This window comes from Megascapheus bottae, chromosome 2 (assembly GCF_031878675.1).
Source record: "Megascapheus bottae isolate mThoBot1 chromosome 2, mThoBot2.hap1, whole genome shotgun sequence".
NCBI lineage: Eukaryota > Metazoa > Chordata > Mammalia > Rodentia > Geomyidae > Megascapheus > Megascapheus bottae.
In genome coordinates, this window is record NC_143510.1 from 57,942,145 (window position 1) to 57,958,149 (window position 16,005).

The 16,005-nt window shown below is 39.1% G+C and overlaps 2 protein-coding genes across 6 annotated transcripts in view; both read left to right on the forward strand.

Annotated features, from left to right (window-relative positions):
- The window catches only part of Xpot (exportin for tRNA), a 43,678-nt gene extending 41,302 nt beyond the window's left edge, over nucleotides 1-2,376 (forward strand). The window contains exon 25 of the mRNA XM_090327965.1: nucleotides 1,762-2,376. Coding sequence (XP_090184091.1) covers nucleotides 1,762-1,788 — 27 coding nt within the window. The 3' untranslated portion in view covers nucleotides 1,789-2,376. The remainder of the gene's footprint in view (nucleotides 1-1,761) is intronic.
- A 2,534-nt stretch (nucleotides 2,377-4,910) lies between these two features.
- The window catches only part of Tbk1 (TANK binding kinase 1), a 46,560-nt gene continuing 35,465 nt past the window's right edge, over nucleotides 4,911-16,005 (forward strand). For 2 of the 5 annotated variants that reach the window (XM_090327976.1, XM_090327969.1), the window contains exons 1-4: nucleotides 4,911-4,995; nucleotides 7,718-7,837; nucleotides 11,778-11,918; nucleotides 15,375-15,504. In XM_090327976.1, coding sequence (XP_090184102.1) covers nucleotides 7,751-7,837; nucleotides 11,778-11,918; nucleotides 15,375-15,504 — 358 coding nt within the window. In that variant the 5' untranslated portion in view covers nucleotides 4,911-4,995; nucleotides 7,718-7,750. Of the gene's footprint in view, nucleotides 4,996-5,189; nucleotides 5,283-5,845; nucleotides 5,864-7,717; nucleotides 7,838-11,777; nucleotides 11,919-15,358; nucleotides 15,505-16,005 lie in introns of those variants that run through there. The other 3 variants (XM_090327973.1, XM_090327974.1, XM_090327982.1) reach the window with 3 other exon arrangements.

Consider the following 16,005-nt stretch of genomic DNA (forward strand, 5'->3'; position numbering starts at 1 on the left):
ACGTATCCTTTCTCTCCTGTGTTATTCTTATAGTTGGGACAAATGAGGTTCATTTTTTTCTGTTCCCTTCTCCCTTCAGACTTGGTGGATCTCAGTCTGGCAGACCCTTTACCTATTTTTGGATGGACTTCACTGGTCCTCACGTTGACTTTCTCTTACCTTTTTTTTTTTTTTTTTTTTTGCCAGTCCTGGGCTTGAGCTCAGGGCCTGAGCACTGTCCTTGGATGGACTTTCTCAAGACCAGAGCTCTACCACTTGAGCCTCAGCATCACTTCTGGCTTTTTTTCTATGTATGTGGTACCAAGGGATTGAACCTGGGTCTTCATGCATGCTAGGCAAGCACTTTACCACTAGGCCAAACTTCTGGCCCTCTCTTAATTGTTTTAGCTAGCCTGATCTTTCAGCATTTTCACAATTTAACAGCATCATGGTGTGTGTGTGTGTGTGTGTGTATACGTGTACACGTGCGCGCACGTGTGCCAGTCCTGGGGTATGAACTCAGGGCCTGAACACTGTCCTTGCACTTTTTCCTCAAGGCTACTGCTCTACAACTTGAACCACAGCACCACTTTGGGCTTTTTTCTGAGTATGTGGTACAGAAAAATTGAACCCAAGTTTTCGTGCATACTAGGCAAGCACTTTGCCACTAAGCCAAACTCTAGCCCAGTATCATAGTTTTTTGTTTTGTTTTTCACTTTTGTATTCTTCATGTTCTAATCTTAGATTACATCTGATTTCACTTGCCAAAACTATCTTTGCTATTCTTTGTGTTCCTCAGAATTTCTGTTTGTAGTAGTCCTTGTTTTTGAATTATGTTTATTCTTCCAGCTTACCTTAATCATGGTTCCTTATAAAGTTTTTATTTGCTCATATAATTACTATTGTCTCTGTGATGTTTGTTTGTTTAGACACAACATCTTTATGTAGCCCAGCCTGGTCTGAAACTGGTTTTCCTGCTCCAGGCTCCTCAGCAAGGAGATCATAGGCACAAACCACCCTACTCAGCTTTTCCATGCAGCTAGATTATCATTCAGATGAATGTCAGATCTCATAAGCATTGGAGTTATAATGACAAATACGATCCTTGTCTACAGTGAGTTCACTGTCCATTGTTTACTATTTTTAGTAATCACTTAACATGTCCCTCACTGTAGATGGCAAGTGTGCAATACTTGCCCAATAGCTAGTATATCCTGTAGCCTACTCTTACAGTCTCAGGTACTGAAGTAGAAGTACCTTATAATCACCAAATAAATAAATTTCTTTTTTTTTTTTTTTTTTGCCAGTCCTGGGCTTGAGCTCAGGGCCTGAGCAATGTCCTTGGACTTTCTCAAGGCTAGAGCTCTACCACTTGAGCCTCAGCACCACTTCCAGCTTTTTTCTATGTATATGGTACCAAGGAATTGAACCCGGGTCTTCATGCATGCTAGGCAAGCACTTTAACCACTAGGCCAAACTCCCGGCCAGATAAATAAATTTCTGAAAGATATGAACTACTGTTCTGATATTTGTTCCTCAAAATGTAATTTCCCAGTATTAATTTTATAGTGCCAATCAGTAAATAGTTGCTAATAGAACATTTCCTCTAACCACTTGGATCTACCACAGAGGTAATACTGTGTATTTACCACTTTCCCAATTAATGTCAATTTTTTGTATGTAAGAAGTAAAGAGTATGTTTAAAAACTTAGAGTCATTTTTTTTACACGAGAGCAATATTTTCTGACGTTTGAATTAATTGCTGTGATCCTCTATTTACAGGTGTTCTTCCAGAGAGCAAAGCCCTAAAGACTGGATTTCCCCGTGCCTACTTCATGATCAGGAATTCCAGTTAATTATAAAAAAGTAGTTTTATGTACCATTCATACTGGTCGTTTGTTTTTTTAACATTGTTCTAAGCTTATTGCAGTATATGTATTGAGATTTTTATGTAAGATGGGTGTAATTTTCCCTAAATACAGGTATGTGACAACAACAAAAGTTGCTTGCATGCCAGCTCAAATTGTTTTATATAAAAATGCTGTTAAGACACAGCAGAGTTATCTTATCCTAATACCTTAGTTGTTGGCTTTTCCTTTATTTGAAACTGATGTCCTTTATAAAGAACATACCAATGGATGACAGTGTACTTTTTTAGGGGAAAAAAATTGCTCAATATAAAGCTTGAAAATTTTCAGTTTCTTTTTATATGTGCAAACACATAGATATGGGATGAATATAACAATCACAAAGTTTTGTAGATAGCTATTACGTTTCTTTAAACTGTTTCAATCCCAATGTGTATTCTACAAGAATGGGCTCATAAATTAACTGATCTAAAAGTAGGTGAGGGTGTTAATACATTTTTTATATAAAAATAAATTTTATGTAGTGAAAGCTACCAAGTCTTTTCTGGAATTATTATAAACATTCTAGTCTTATTTTCTCATCTTAATCTCTCTGATTTCCAATTTAAAGGTTTCCAAATTAGGGGGCGGATGCCTTATTTAATATACTCCTAAAAGATTATCTGCTAAACAAGTCCTCTTTAAAATACATTAGAATGTGTTTATAGAAGTAAAAATAATCATGTTTTTCTGTCATTAGATGTACTTAAGAGTACAATGTACCTATATGTTTATGATATTTGTAAATAATCAGCTACTACTTATTTACTATAAAATACTTCCCCTGCCTTTCCTCATGTTTATCCATAGCTACTAACAAGAGCAAGAGGAAACATAATAGTATCAGTAGTAGCACTGGAAGAGAGACATAGGACAAAACTGAACAGCAGAATAACTACAAACATTTAAATTAAAAAAAAATTTTAAGTCCAATTAAGTCTTTAATGGGATTTGGGTTGTGACTTGGTGGGCTCTTGCTTGAGTACCTAATTAATCCCTAGCACCATAAAGAAAAGGGAAAATTTTTTATTTTTATGTTTTGTTTTGTTTTTTACCTTTGGCCAATGTGTTGTCTAGTGGTTTTGATGGTAAGCTTCAGTGGCCTGTAAGATTCCTACAATTTTATACTAAATTTGTAAATTGAGTCTTTCTGGGTTTTATTCCAGAAGAGACTTAGATATTTTCCTTACGTCATGGAATAAAGGTATTAAACTAAATTCATAGCTAACTATAAAAGTAGATCTGTCAATGTATATTATACTTAAAGTGTTTTTAAGAATAGGTAAGTGAAAATTTGGTATTTCTTTGCTTAGTTCCCCTGTATCTTGGGAAAGATAAGTTTCCACTATTGCAATAGTAGAAATTACTGAAAGTATTCTCATTCATGGCATTGGACAGTAAAGTTTATAGACTATGGCCTGCCCACCCACATTAAGTAGTTATGCCAGTAACTGGTTTTAGAATATTTAGTACATTGAATAACTTCATCCTGCCTTAGTTTGTCTCTCTTAAGTGGGGGAAATAATGGTAGCTACCTCATAACTCATTAAGAATTCAATGGGTTACACATGAACTTATTACAGTAGTTAGCACATTGAGTCTTTGATACTAGTTTGTATGCTATTAACTCCATATGTAGAAAAATAAAACACGTTTCCCCTAGGTCCTTAAGACCCTTCAGTAAAATCATGTGTGTTTAGGGCTGCGAAGTCAGGACATGGAAATCAGTGTGTAAATAAAAATTGATTTTCATGTTATATATCATGTATATTGATTCTCATCTTTGTTCCTTGATGTTTCCCCAAGCACCAATCACAATCAGGAAACTATCCCATCATTAATTACCTTATTTCAGAAAGCAAATGCCCAAGTAACTTGTCCCAGGGCTGACTCTCACTTGTTACCGATGGGATAACAAAGGCAAGACTTAGGAACTTGGGTGGCTTGACCATGGAACCACAGGGTTTTATGGTACCTGCTTTAGTCCTGTGCCTAAAAATTAATTTAAATCTTAATGCTAATGTTGTTTCACAAGTGGCTTGACCTTTTTAGAAAGTACTGTGTGACGTTTTAATCATTTATGTGGTAAGTTCTTGGGCTCAGCCACATTTCCTCCCACAACTTGGATCTGGGAGTTTTACTATGAGGAGAAACTTTTGACAGGCTTCTCTCTTGTTATTCAGTAACTGAAACTGTTAAAATTGTAAGCGATGAAGAGATTTGTTGTTAAAATGATTTCATCTCAAAGGCTTAAAATTCTAATAAATTAATTTCCTTTGTAAGAACTCATTGGAGTGGAATTTTTTTAAGCTCCATTGTGAAATTGATAAACACACAACGCACACAAGCCTAGAGAGAGAAGATGGGCTCATAACCAGTTACAGGCCGAGATAACAACCCCAGACCTATGCCACTCTACGGTGGTTTCCCCCTGTTCGCTGTGTGACGGTTCTGGAACCACGTGGGCCATCCACCGCCCAGCCTTCCCCTCCCCTGCGTGCTGACGTGTGGGAAGGACCCGTTCCTAAGGACAGCTGCTTTTGAGCAGAACCTGCTTTTAGTTCTTAAGTTGCTGAAGTCGCACTGAAGTTCATTGCCACTTTAGGAAGAAGGAGGAAATGAGGTCAGCAGATTAAGAGTTTCACTCCGACTTGCGAGTGGACAACCTGGCTCCATGGCAGCCAAGCGTGGTATCCCGCTGGGGTGACAGTTCCCTCCGCAGTCTCCCGCGTCCAGCCTTGTGCCTACGTGGGTTTAGTGAGGACGTTTGCCATCACTAGTTCCCCACCCGCCCAGCCGGGGCTCCCGCACTGGGCGGGATTCGCAGTTGCGAGGTTGTGGCTGACGCTCGCAGCACCGTCCGTGCTCCCGAGCTGCACCGGGCTGAGGAGTGAGGCGGGTCCGTCCCACTTCGGCCCGGAGAAGCTCCCGTGCCGCGGCGGAGGCCAGACCTGTGCTCTCGGACTCCCGCGCGACCAGCGAGTGTGCGCACGCGCGCAGGCCGTCGGTCACGTGGCCCCGGGCCAGGGCTGGCGAAGCCGGAAGTAGCCCGGGGGCGCTGGAAGGCCGCCGGAGCCCGCTGGCGGTAGCGCGGCGAGACCTGCGCTGGGTAAGTGGGGTGAGCGCAGGCGGAGAGACCGAGGCCGCCCGGGCTCCGGCGCTGCGGCCTACGGCGCCCGGTTGCTCTGGTGGGAAGGTGGGATGCTGAGTCAGATCAGGGGCCGGGTGGGCGACCTGACAAACCCCTCGCTGACCTGAGGCCGAGCTCTGCCCGCACCCCGCCTCCCTCGGCCTGCGGCGCCTGGAGCGGCTGTGAAGTCTCGGGGCCCTGTCCCCTCCAGCTCCCAGCCGGCTCTCTCACCCGGACCCCGGGCCCTGTCGGGTCCCGCGACCTCGGTGGGTACGCGGGGGACCAGCCGGGGCGGGTGACGGGTCGGGTCGGGGCCTGCCCCCCGGAGCGGGGGCAGGGGGCCTTTCCCGGTGGAGTCGGACATGCCCCCACCCCACACCCCCTTTCCGAGCATTGACCCGATGCAGAGTTTTTAAATGGACCGATTTCTCAGATAATTACCAAGACGTTCCTCCCCGGGCTCCGTGATGTGACGTTTCTTTTTTAAGACACAACATGCAAATTCCCTACTCCTCATTATATGTGGCTGAATTTTCTAACCCACTCTTAGTCGCGAGCCGCCCAACAAATTCTCCCTAATAATTCAAATGTATAACCCCAAACTGACTTCCCCACCCTTCGCTGGAACCTCTACTGTAGTATCTGTAGATGATTGTCATTGTGGTTGAGTTTTGAAATCCTGGAACTTTGTCCGTAGGCCTTGTCACCAAACCTGTTTTCATCCCTTGTAACTTTCGTTTTGGCAGGTAAGAGGAAGTGGACTTAGACCGTATCACCACTAATATACTTGTTGAGTGCCTACCTATCATGGCTTGTCAAAAATTAAGATTTACACAGTGAGCACCTGGTGGGTGTGCTGAGTCATGTTTTAGCGTGCTGTTGTGGTAGTTACTGATAGTTTCAAAAAGACATTTCCCCTGGTCACTGTTTTGGAGCCATGCTTTAATGGTAGCATCCAAAGAAAGCAGATGTCTTGGCTGATAATTGGGTTTTATAGTCCTCTTTAGATACACCCAAGTACATAATGATGCTGTTTGCCTCTTAGCGGCAAAGGCAAAGTTCCATTTATTGAGGCAGATTCCCTTGAGATATTTGAGCTATTGCCTCGAGTGGAATGCAATAAATGGGAAAATGTGTGTTCCTTATTGGTGTAAAGGAATTGAATTTTTATTGCATATTTCCAGCTAATTGATGTATATAAAATATCTAGGTTAAATTAAATGGGTGGTAAAATTATGTAAAGATACGTTTGTATACAGAGATTTTTGAAATTTTATATTGCTGGCCATTCTACATGTTCCCAACATATTTCATATTGTACATGTTCTGTCTTGGAATTCTTTATTTCAACATGGAATATTCAGTCCAGCAAACTGTGTTCTGTTCTAGCTTACAGTGAGTTCTGTTCTAAGCTTAACTTATGTTGTGATCTGACATTGTAGCAGGCTTAAGGGAGAATTGAAGGTCTACTTTTCTTTTGGTTTGATGGATTGATTCATTGATAGGTTGATTGTGCAGATCCTGGGGCTTGAACTCAAGGTCTAGGCTCTATACCAAAGCTTTTTTGCTCAAGGCTAGCATTCCGCAACTTGAGCCATAACTCTACTTCCTTTTTTTTTTTTTTTTGGTGGTTATTAGAAAATAATAGTCTCATGTATTTTTCTTGTCCAAGCTAGCTTTGTACCACAATCCTCAGGCAGGTCTCAGCCTCCAGAGTGACTAAGATTACAGGGCCCTGCAGTTCTACTTTAATTTAAAAAGTTTTATATGTAATGTGTTTCTTAGCACATGGGAAGCTGAGACAGGAGAGTTGCAAATTCAAGGCTTGCCTAGGTTACATAGTGAAATGCTGTTTCAAAAAAAAGCAAGTTGTCATTGACTAATTTTTCAAAGCATTTCAAGTAGCTAAGTAACCATCACTCTTTGTCAGTGACCAAAGTAGGAAAATGGACATTTCTTTGATTCCTATGATTTAGTTAAGTTGAAAATATGACATTGGCTTATTGGGGTTTTTTTTTTTCAGCACCCACACAACGTATTAGCCTGTAATATTGCTGGAAAGTAGCCTTTTGCCTGTTGCTCATGCCTATAATCCTAGCTATCAGAAGGCTGAGATCTGAGGATCTCAGTTGAAAGCCAGCCCAGGCAGAAAAATCCCTATGAGACTCTTTGTCTCCAGTTAACCTCTCTAAAAGTAGAAGTGGGGGCTGGGAGTTTGGCCTAGTGGTAGAGTGCTTGCCTAGCATGCATGAAGACCCAGGTTCAGTTTCTCGGTACCACATATCATAGAAAAAGTCAGAAATGGTGCTGTAGCTCAAGTAGTAGAGCTCCTGCCTTGAGAAAGCCTAAGGACAGTGCTCAGGCCCTGAGTTCAAGGCCCAGGACTGGCAAAAAAAAAAAAGTAGAAGTGGAACTGTGGCTCAAAGTGGTAGATAGCAAGCCTTGAGAAAAGACCTCAGGAACAGTACCCAGGCCCTGAGTTCAAGCCGCACAACCAACAAAAAAATAAATAAGTATACATATTTTGTTTTTGCTGAAAAGTTAGGTTTTTTTACATTGGACATTTTTACACTTCAGTATAGCAGCAAATAATTAGGACAGTCTTGTGTGAGATTAAAAACAGTTAACATTTGTTTTTAATTGTATCATTCCCTAAAAGATACATGCAAATATTTTTTTTTTTTTTTTTTTTTTTTGCTAGTGTGGAACAAGACTATTGACTGACTAAGCAGAGATGCAGAGCACTTCTAATCATCTGTGGCTTTTATCTGATATCTTGGGCCAAGGAGCTACTGCAAATGTCTTTCGTGGAAGACATAAGGTAAGCACAGTGAAGACTTAAGTTTTCCTTTCAGTATTATTTTCTTCTGTACATGTATAGTAAAAGGATTGACTTAGTTACTTTGAATGGATTGACTTAGTTATTTTGAATCCTTTGTCTAAAGAAATGTGTGATAATTTTTGTGGCGATTTAGAATTTAGCTAAGGTCGGAGAAAACATTTACCTAATAGTGACACAGTTATAGAATGGAGGGGGAGAAAAAGAAGTTAATTTAAAAGAGATTAGAACTGGGCACTGGTGGCTCATGCCTGTAATCCTAGCTACTCAGGAGGCTGAGATCTGAGGATCTCAGTTGGAAGCTGGCCCAGGCAGGAAAGTCCCTGAGACTCTTATCTCCAATAAACTACTCAGTAAAGGCCAGAAGTGGTACTATGGCTCAGTGGTAGAGCATTATCCTTGAGTACACAGAGGCTCAGGGAAAGCACCTAGGCCCTGAGTTCAATCTCCAGGACTGGCAAAAAAAAAAAAAAAAAAAAAAAAAAAACCAGGTCAGGGGGAGGGGGTACAGCAGAACTGGGGAACTTTACTATTGTGCCATTTAATTATTTCCCTCCTTAATATTAGTGAGTTATCGCACTATAATGGTTTGCTATTCCTTGGGTTTGTGTGGTATCACACAAAGTAGATTGGAATAAAGAGATCCTCAACAAAGAGCCGGGGATTAGAAACCTGGGAGGTGTTCCGAACTTTTGGTTGTAGAAAAGGAAGTAAAAGGGATAATCCAAAAAGTTCTTCAAGAACTCAAAAGATTTTTGTCTAGTCTAAATTGAAGGATGACAAATGTAACTGTAACCCCTCTCTACATTATCCCAACAATAAAAAAAAAATTGAAGGATGAGAGTAATTTAAAATGAAGAAATTAAAAGATAATTAAAACTTCTGGCCTGTTTTTTTTGGTTGTTGTTGTTTTAAGCTGGGAAAATAGACTTAATCCTTTTAATGCAGGTACTCACTAGTGCTTTCAATACTATGAATTTGTTTTAACTGATTGAATCCTTCTAAATTATTTTCAGAAATGGGGGGCTGTAGATGATTAAAATCTAGGGAGGATTTTTTCCTCCTTTCATGTCACTTTGAGATTATCAGTCAGTTCCGTCAGTGATAGTTAGACAAGAAGTATAGGGGAAGGGCTGTTTCCTGAAGGAAAGACCATGGTTATAAACAGCTTCTATGGCACACAGAATGAATCGCAAGTGTCACGTGGACAGCTTTAGGTAAGTGAGTGAGTATAAACTAGCCTACCCTACATGACAACCTGAAATTCATCAAAGAAACAAAGGTACACTAATTACAGTATAGCGTGTAAATCTAAAGTAAGAATTTCAAATAAAAAAGAGTTTTCAAATCTAAATGAAAGATTTGTGAAGTAGTATACAAAGTTATTTTAAAAGTTGCTAAGACCCAGATTAGTGTCTTTCTGTGTCTTCTCAGTGATGTATTTTAGGAAACCACATTTGTTCTTAGTGACATCAATTTCAAGTAATTAGGACGATACTAAAACCAATTCTCCTTTCCCTTGACTATTTAAAGGATTACCCCTGTAATGTTAGTATTCAGAATACCCCATTCCTTAAATGTAGTACATGTTATTCAATGTGTTCTCTCTTAGCATTATTTTTAGTTACTATTGTGTGGGGGGTATGTGTGTACACATGAGTGATAGCCATGGTGAAGTTTACTGTAAGAGCTGTGGAAAGGATATGCTGATCTGCACATATGTGTAAATAGTATGTGCAGATATCCAAATGCTTTTTATATATTCTCTGACCTAGTAACAGTGAATGATGGATGGCTGTGCAGGTAAGTGAAAGAAAAATGGTACGTTACCACATGTGTGCCAGGAAGCTCAGAGCTATGATGGACTACAAAAATTTGGGACTACTGGCTTTGAGCCCAGTGGCTACGTTGTAACATTATATTATTTTTCTTGTGTTATTCCTGTCTTAGGAATCTCCTTATTTCAGGATAAGTTTGAAGCTAGTGTCCTTAAGGAAAATAAACTCTTGGTTAGGTGACATACAGGTTTGGCAGTGTCTTTATCTCAGCTGAATAAATGGAAAAACAGCATAGTTGAACTTTAAATTATTTTTGTCTTTTTTTGTTTGTTTGCCAGTTCTGGGGCTTAAACTCAGAGCTTGGGCACTGTCCTTGAGTTTTCTCAAGGCTAGCACTCTACTACTTGAGCTTTTTCTGTGTATTTGATACCCAGGAATCAAACCCAGAGCTTTCATGCATGTTAGGCAAGCATCTACCACTAGACCACACACCTGGCCCTTCTTGTCATTGTTTTATATTAACTAAAAACAGTCCGTAGTCATTTTCCTGTGAAAGGAATGTATATCTCTGTATACTTGGTGTGACTAGATGGGAATGGTGATTTTGAGAGGAGGAATTATAAACAGTTAAATAGTTTTTTAAATTTTTATTTTATCTATTTTTTTTTTTTTTGCCAGTCCTGAGGCTTGAACTAGGCCTGAGCACTGTCATTGGGCTTTTCTCAAGGCTAGAGCTCTACCACTTGAACCACAGCACCACTTCCAGCTCTTTTCTATGTATGTGGTACCAAGGAATTGAACCCAGGTCCTCATGCATGCTAGGCAAACATTCTACTACTAAGCCAAACTCCTGGCCCTGACAGTTAAATAGTTTTAAGAAAAACTGAAGCAAAGGAAGAATGATGACTGACAGTGGTGAAGTCTATTTTGTACAAAACTATACTCAGAGCCATAAAATATCATCAAGCAGGGCATGCTTAATTCCCCAAAAGAATGGTCTTTCCATTTGCTCCTGGGAAGTTTGACCTGGGATAAATGGGGGGTAGAAGGAGGTGATGGCTGACCTCAAAAGAATCTGGACTGACCCCCAGGAAGATGCTTCCTGATTTGAGCAATTGAGATGAAGTCTGTTTCAAAGAGAATTTTAGAGTAAGATTAGGTTGAAGAACATGCAAAGATGATGGTACTTGAAATGTATGTGTATATTTTTACCAGTGACACTGTGCCAGCCACAGCTAAACATTTTAATGCCGTGTGTGTCTCCTTCAGTAGAATATAAGAGAGTGAACAGACTGTGTCAGTAAGATGCCTTTAGCCTTTCAGATGTGGTCGTTAAAAGATCAACCTTCCCCAAGCATTTAATAGAGTTGCATGAAATTTCTCAGGGAAGCAGTGTGATATGACCAGGAAATACACTTGAACCTCATTTCTCCAACCCTGACTCTCCTCTCTCCTTCTGTCCTTCATACCCCCACCCCAGGTGCATGCGTGTGTGCATGAGAGAGAGGGAGAGAGAGAGAGAGAGAGAGAGAGAGAGAGAGAGAGAGAGAGAGAGAGAGAGAGAGAGAGAGAGAGACTATACATGTACACAAGCCAAGAAATAGTTCTGAAAAGTTAATTACATTAACAAGAGGTTTAAGAGGTTTCACTTTCAATTTCTTATTAAGAAGACATTTGAACCTTTGAAACGTTGAGCTTTTATCTTCTGACATCTAATGACTATCTTTGCCACTATTAGGCCATAATGTGTTTTATTCACCTTATTGAAGAAAATAGCCTTTTGAAGATTCCAAAATACACAGATTTAAAAAAAAATTGTATTGTTATTAGGAAGGTGATATACAGAGAGGTTGTAGTATTTCTGTTCTTCGTTTGTTTTGTTTTTTTAGTTATGGAACTTGAACTCAGGACCTGAGTACTGTCCTTTTAGCTTTTTCCTCAAAGCTAGCTCTCTACCACATAAACTACAACGCCACTTCTGGCTTTTCTATGTATGTGGTACTGAGGAATTGAACCCAGGTCGTCATGCATGCTAGGCAAGCCCTCTACCACTAGGCCAAACTCTTGGGATGCCTGACATTCTACTATAGGAACTATGAATTATGATAGCTAGCTTTGGTGACTTTCTGTTCTTTTTCTTTTAGAAAACTGGTGATTTATTTGCTATCAAAGTATTTAATAACATAAGCTTCCTTCGTCCAGTGGATGTTCAAATGAGAGAATTTGAAGTGCTAAAAAAGCTCAATCACAAAAATATTGTCAAATTATTTGCTATTGAAGAAGAGGTAAGTAACCAAGCTTTAGTTAATCTTATTATATTTATTGTACTTATGATTCAGAAGATAATGATTTCATATTAAAAAATAGATTAGAAAGCTGGGCATTGTGGTTCACTCCTATAACCCTAGCTACACAGTAGGCTGAGATCTGAGACTTGCAGATCAAAGCCAGCCCAGGCAGAAAGGACTGTGAGACTCTTGCCTCCAATTAATCACCAAAAGCTAAAGTGAGGTGTAGCTCAAGTGGTAGAGTGCTAGCTATTAGCAAAAAATAAAATAAAATAAAATTTTTAAAGAAAGCTGGCAGATATGGCTCACACAACCAAATTATCTGTCCCTAAGGACTCTTTTTTTTTTATGTCTTTATAAATTTTTTTTATATTTTTTATTGTAATTAATAGAAGGGTTACAGATAAATGGTGCATTAATTCCCATCAGGGCTCTTTTTTTTTTTGGCCAGTCCTGGGCTTGAGCTCAGGGCCTGAGCACTGTCCTTGGACTTTCTCAAGGCTCTACCACTTGAGCCTCAGCATCACTTCCGGCTTTTTTTCTATGTATATGGTACCAAGGAATCGAACCTGGGTCTTCGTGCATGCTAGGCAAGCACTTTAACCGCTAGGCCAAACTCCTGGCCCCCTAAGGACTCTTGAATCAAAATAGCAATAGACATAAAGTATCATAAAACCAATCTCCAAAATAACCAGATAATTTAAGAATATAGAGGATGAGGAATTTGGTAACCTATTTTATTTCTAACACAAGGAAAGGCTAAAGTTAAACTCATGTGATTATAAGATGAACAAAGAAAGTTAATATAATGGAGCCTTTATAAAAAATCCTAGTGATCTAGAGAGCACTATACAGAGTCTCGTTAGGGAGAGTAGCATTGGTTTTTAGGAAAAGTAGCAAAAGTAAAGATATATTTAGGAAATATCTAGAAATAGTAGAAATAATCTAGAAATAGTGGAAATAAAAATCTAATTCTTTTAGATTCTTTTTTTTTTTTTTTTTGCTAGTTCTGGGCTTGAGCTCAGGGCCTGAGCACTGTCTTTGGGCTTTCTCATGGCCAGAGCCCTACCACTTGAGCCTCAGCACCATTTCTGCCTTTTTTTCTCTGTATGTGGTACCGAGGAATCGAACCCGGGTCTTCGTGCATGATATTCGAGCACTCTACCACTAGGCCAAACTCCCGGCCCCCTTTTTTTAAGATTCTTTTTAAGCACTAAAAATTGCCTCTTTGGGAAATCAGTTTGGTAGTTTATATTCATTATTTTAGTGGTTTCATCTTTTAGTAATTATTTTCTAGAAACAAATCTAGTACAAACTGTAGTTTGTATATATAGATATTCATCGGTATGTTGTTTATAATAAAGAATCATTAAAATGTTGAGAAAACGAGATGTGTGATATCTACTTACCCAGAGCTAACTAAACACAAGTTAAAAAGCATATTGACTCTAGACTTCCAAGTCTGTCTGAGATTTCCCCCTCCCCACTACCCAGCAGTAGGTATTGAACTCTAGCCTTCTATTTTTCTGATCAATAGCCTAGCAGATATCTTGAGCACAACACAAATCCAGCTCAAGACTTCTGACTCCAGGGTGCAAAGGACTTGGACACACTGTGAAGATAATCTCTGTAAAGGCTTCCTGCCTCAAGTTCAGGAGTCCCCAGGGCTATTGTCAATGTAGACCAGCTATCCACAGATCCCCCACATCCCCAGAGCACTCACATTTGCCAGATGACTAGAATGTAATAGGATTTACAGAACCCAGAATAGTACTATCCTTAGAGGTTTTGTGCACAGTACCATAATGTAAGGCAAGTACTCTACCAGTTAGTTTTATTATAGCAAAAGATACAGGTTAGGACAGCCACATAGGGTTCCAAACAAGAACATATTACTCTCATGTAATTAAAGTGGGACGAGACACAGAATATTGCCAACCTAGAAGGACTGCCCAAGACTTTGCTGTGTTTTATGCAATTATTACTGTCTACATGGCTGATCTTTAATCCTTAGTCCCTTTCTCCAGTTCCTCTGGAGGTCAGAAGTGGTGCAGTGTGCACCAAACTCCCCATAATAAATTGTATTGGTCCATTATCCATTCGCTAAAGCCCCCAGGAGTTGGGAGATGGCAAAAGCAAGACTTAATATAAAGTTAGTTCTTTGCTACACAGTTAAGCAGTAATATGAGGAGATATTTAAAAATGACCATACTTATATAGAGTACTATATAAGAAATTAGGACTAAATATATTTATGTAGTATGATCTTGATATACAATTCTGTCTCAATAATAGATCTGATTCATAGGAAAAAAGACGAAAAGAAAATACACCAAAATGTTAATCTAATTATCCCTAGGTAACAGAATTGTGTATATTTTCTAAATTTTTCAACAGTGAACATACATTATTTCTTCACTTAAAAGCAGCAAGTTTTTCTCTTAACAGTTGTTTATTTTTTTCAACTACTACTGGATAGTAGAGATATTCAAAACAGAAAATTGTTTGGGGGGGGCCAGTAGTTTTGCCTAGTGGTTAAAGTGCTTGCCTAGCATGCATGAAGACCTGGGTTCGATTCCTCGGTACCACATACATAGAAAAAAGCCGGAAGTGGTGCTGAGGCTCAAGTGGTAGAGCTCTAGCCTTGAGAAAGTCCAAGGACAGTGCTCAGGCCTTGAGCTCAGGCCCAGGACTGGCAAAAAATAAATTAATTAATTAATTAATTAAAAAAAGAAAAAGAAAAATTGTTTGGGAATGTGTATAGAGAAAATTATAAAATGAAGAAAGGATAACAAAGATGAGTCCGGTAGTGGTAGCTCATGCCTGTAATCCCCACTACTCAGGAGGCTGAGGTCTGAGGATCATGATTCGAAGCCAACCTGGCAGGAAAGTCTGTGAAACTCTTACCTTCAATTGATCACCAGAAAATTGGAAGTGCACTATAGCTCAAAGTGGTAGAGCACTAGCCTTGAACAAAAAGCTCAGAGACAGTACCCCACAACTAGATTTTATAAACAAAAAATTTCTAGGATCTGAGGCTTGAACTCAGGATTTAGTGCTTGCTCAGCATGGCTGGGCACTGTATCATGCAAGTCACTCTTCTAGCCTAACATCTTTGTAGACTTTTCTCTCCTAGCTGACTTTGAACCAGGAGCCTTCTAATCTCCTCTTGAGCCAGGGGCACTTGACTTAGAACTCTTAATGAATCATAAAATCTAGTATTCATGTTTAACTTTTTTTTTGTCAGTTGTGGGGTACTGTCTCTGAGCTTTTTGTTTAAGGCTAGTGCTCTACCACTTTGAGCTACAGTGCACCATAAAATTATATATGGTACAATTCTAAGCACCTTCATCATGGTAGTAAATCCTACATATAAATGAAATCAGATTAAGTACGACATATAACCCAATTTTTTTAAAATATTGATTTCCAAACAGTGACTTCTCTTTTCAGACAACAACAAGACATAAAGTGCTCGTTATGGAATTTTGTCCATGTGGAAGTTTATACACTGTTTTAGAGGAGCCGTCTAATGCCTATGGACTTCCAGAATCAGAATTTTTAATTGTTTTACGAGATGTGGGTATGTTTTTTTAATTTTTATGAATACATATATATGATTTAATGATAGAATACAAAAATAAATTTATTACATTTAAAACAAAAACAAAAAACCTTTAGTAATGCTTTTTTAGATATAATACCGAAAGCATGAATACAAAAAAAATTAGATAAATCATACTTCATCAACATTAAAAACTTTTGTACTTTAAGAGACAAATGAAAAGTCATCTCATAGAATGAAAGTCACATATAAGGAAATTTTTTTAACATATTTCATAAGTCATGTTTAACAAGTATTCAAGAAGGGAATCTCTATATGCAATCACTGGCACATCGATTTTAGAACATAATTAAAATTAAGCTGAAGGTTTGTATGTCACAGATACATATCAATCTATATAATATAGAGTATATATCCCATTATATATTTTAATGTCTCACTCAAAACGTCATGTTTATGGAATTAGCACATGATCCAGCAGTTCTCCTGTAAAGATCAGTGTTCATAGCAGCATAATTG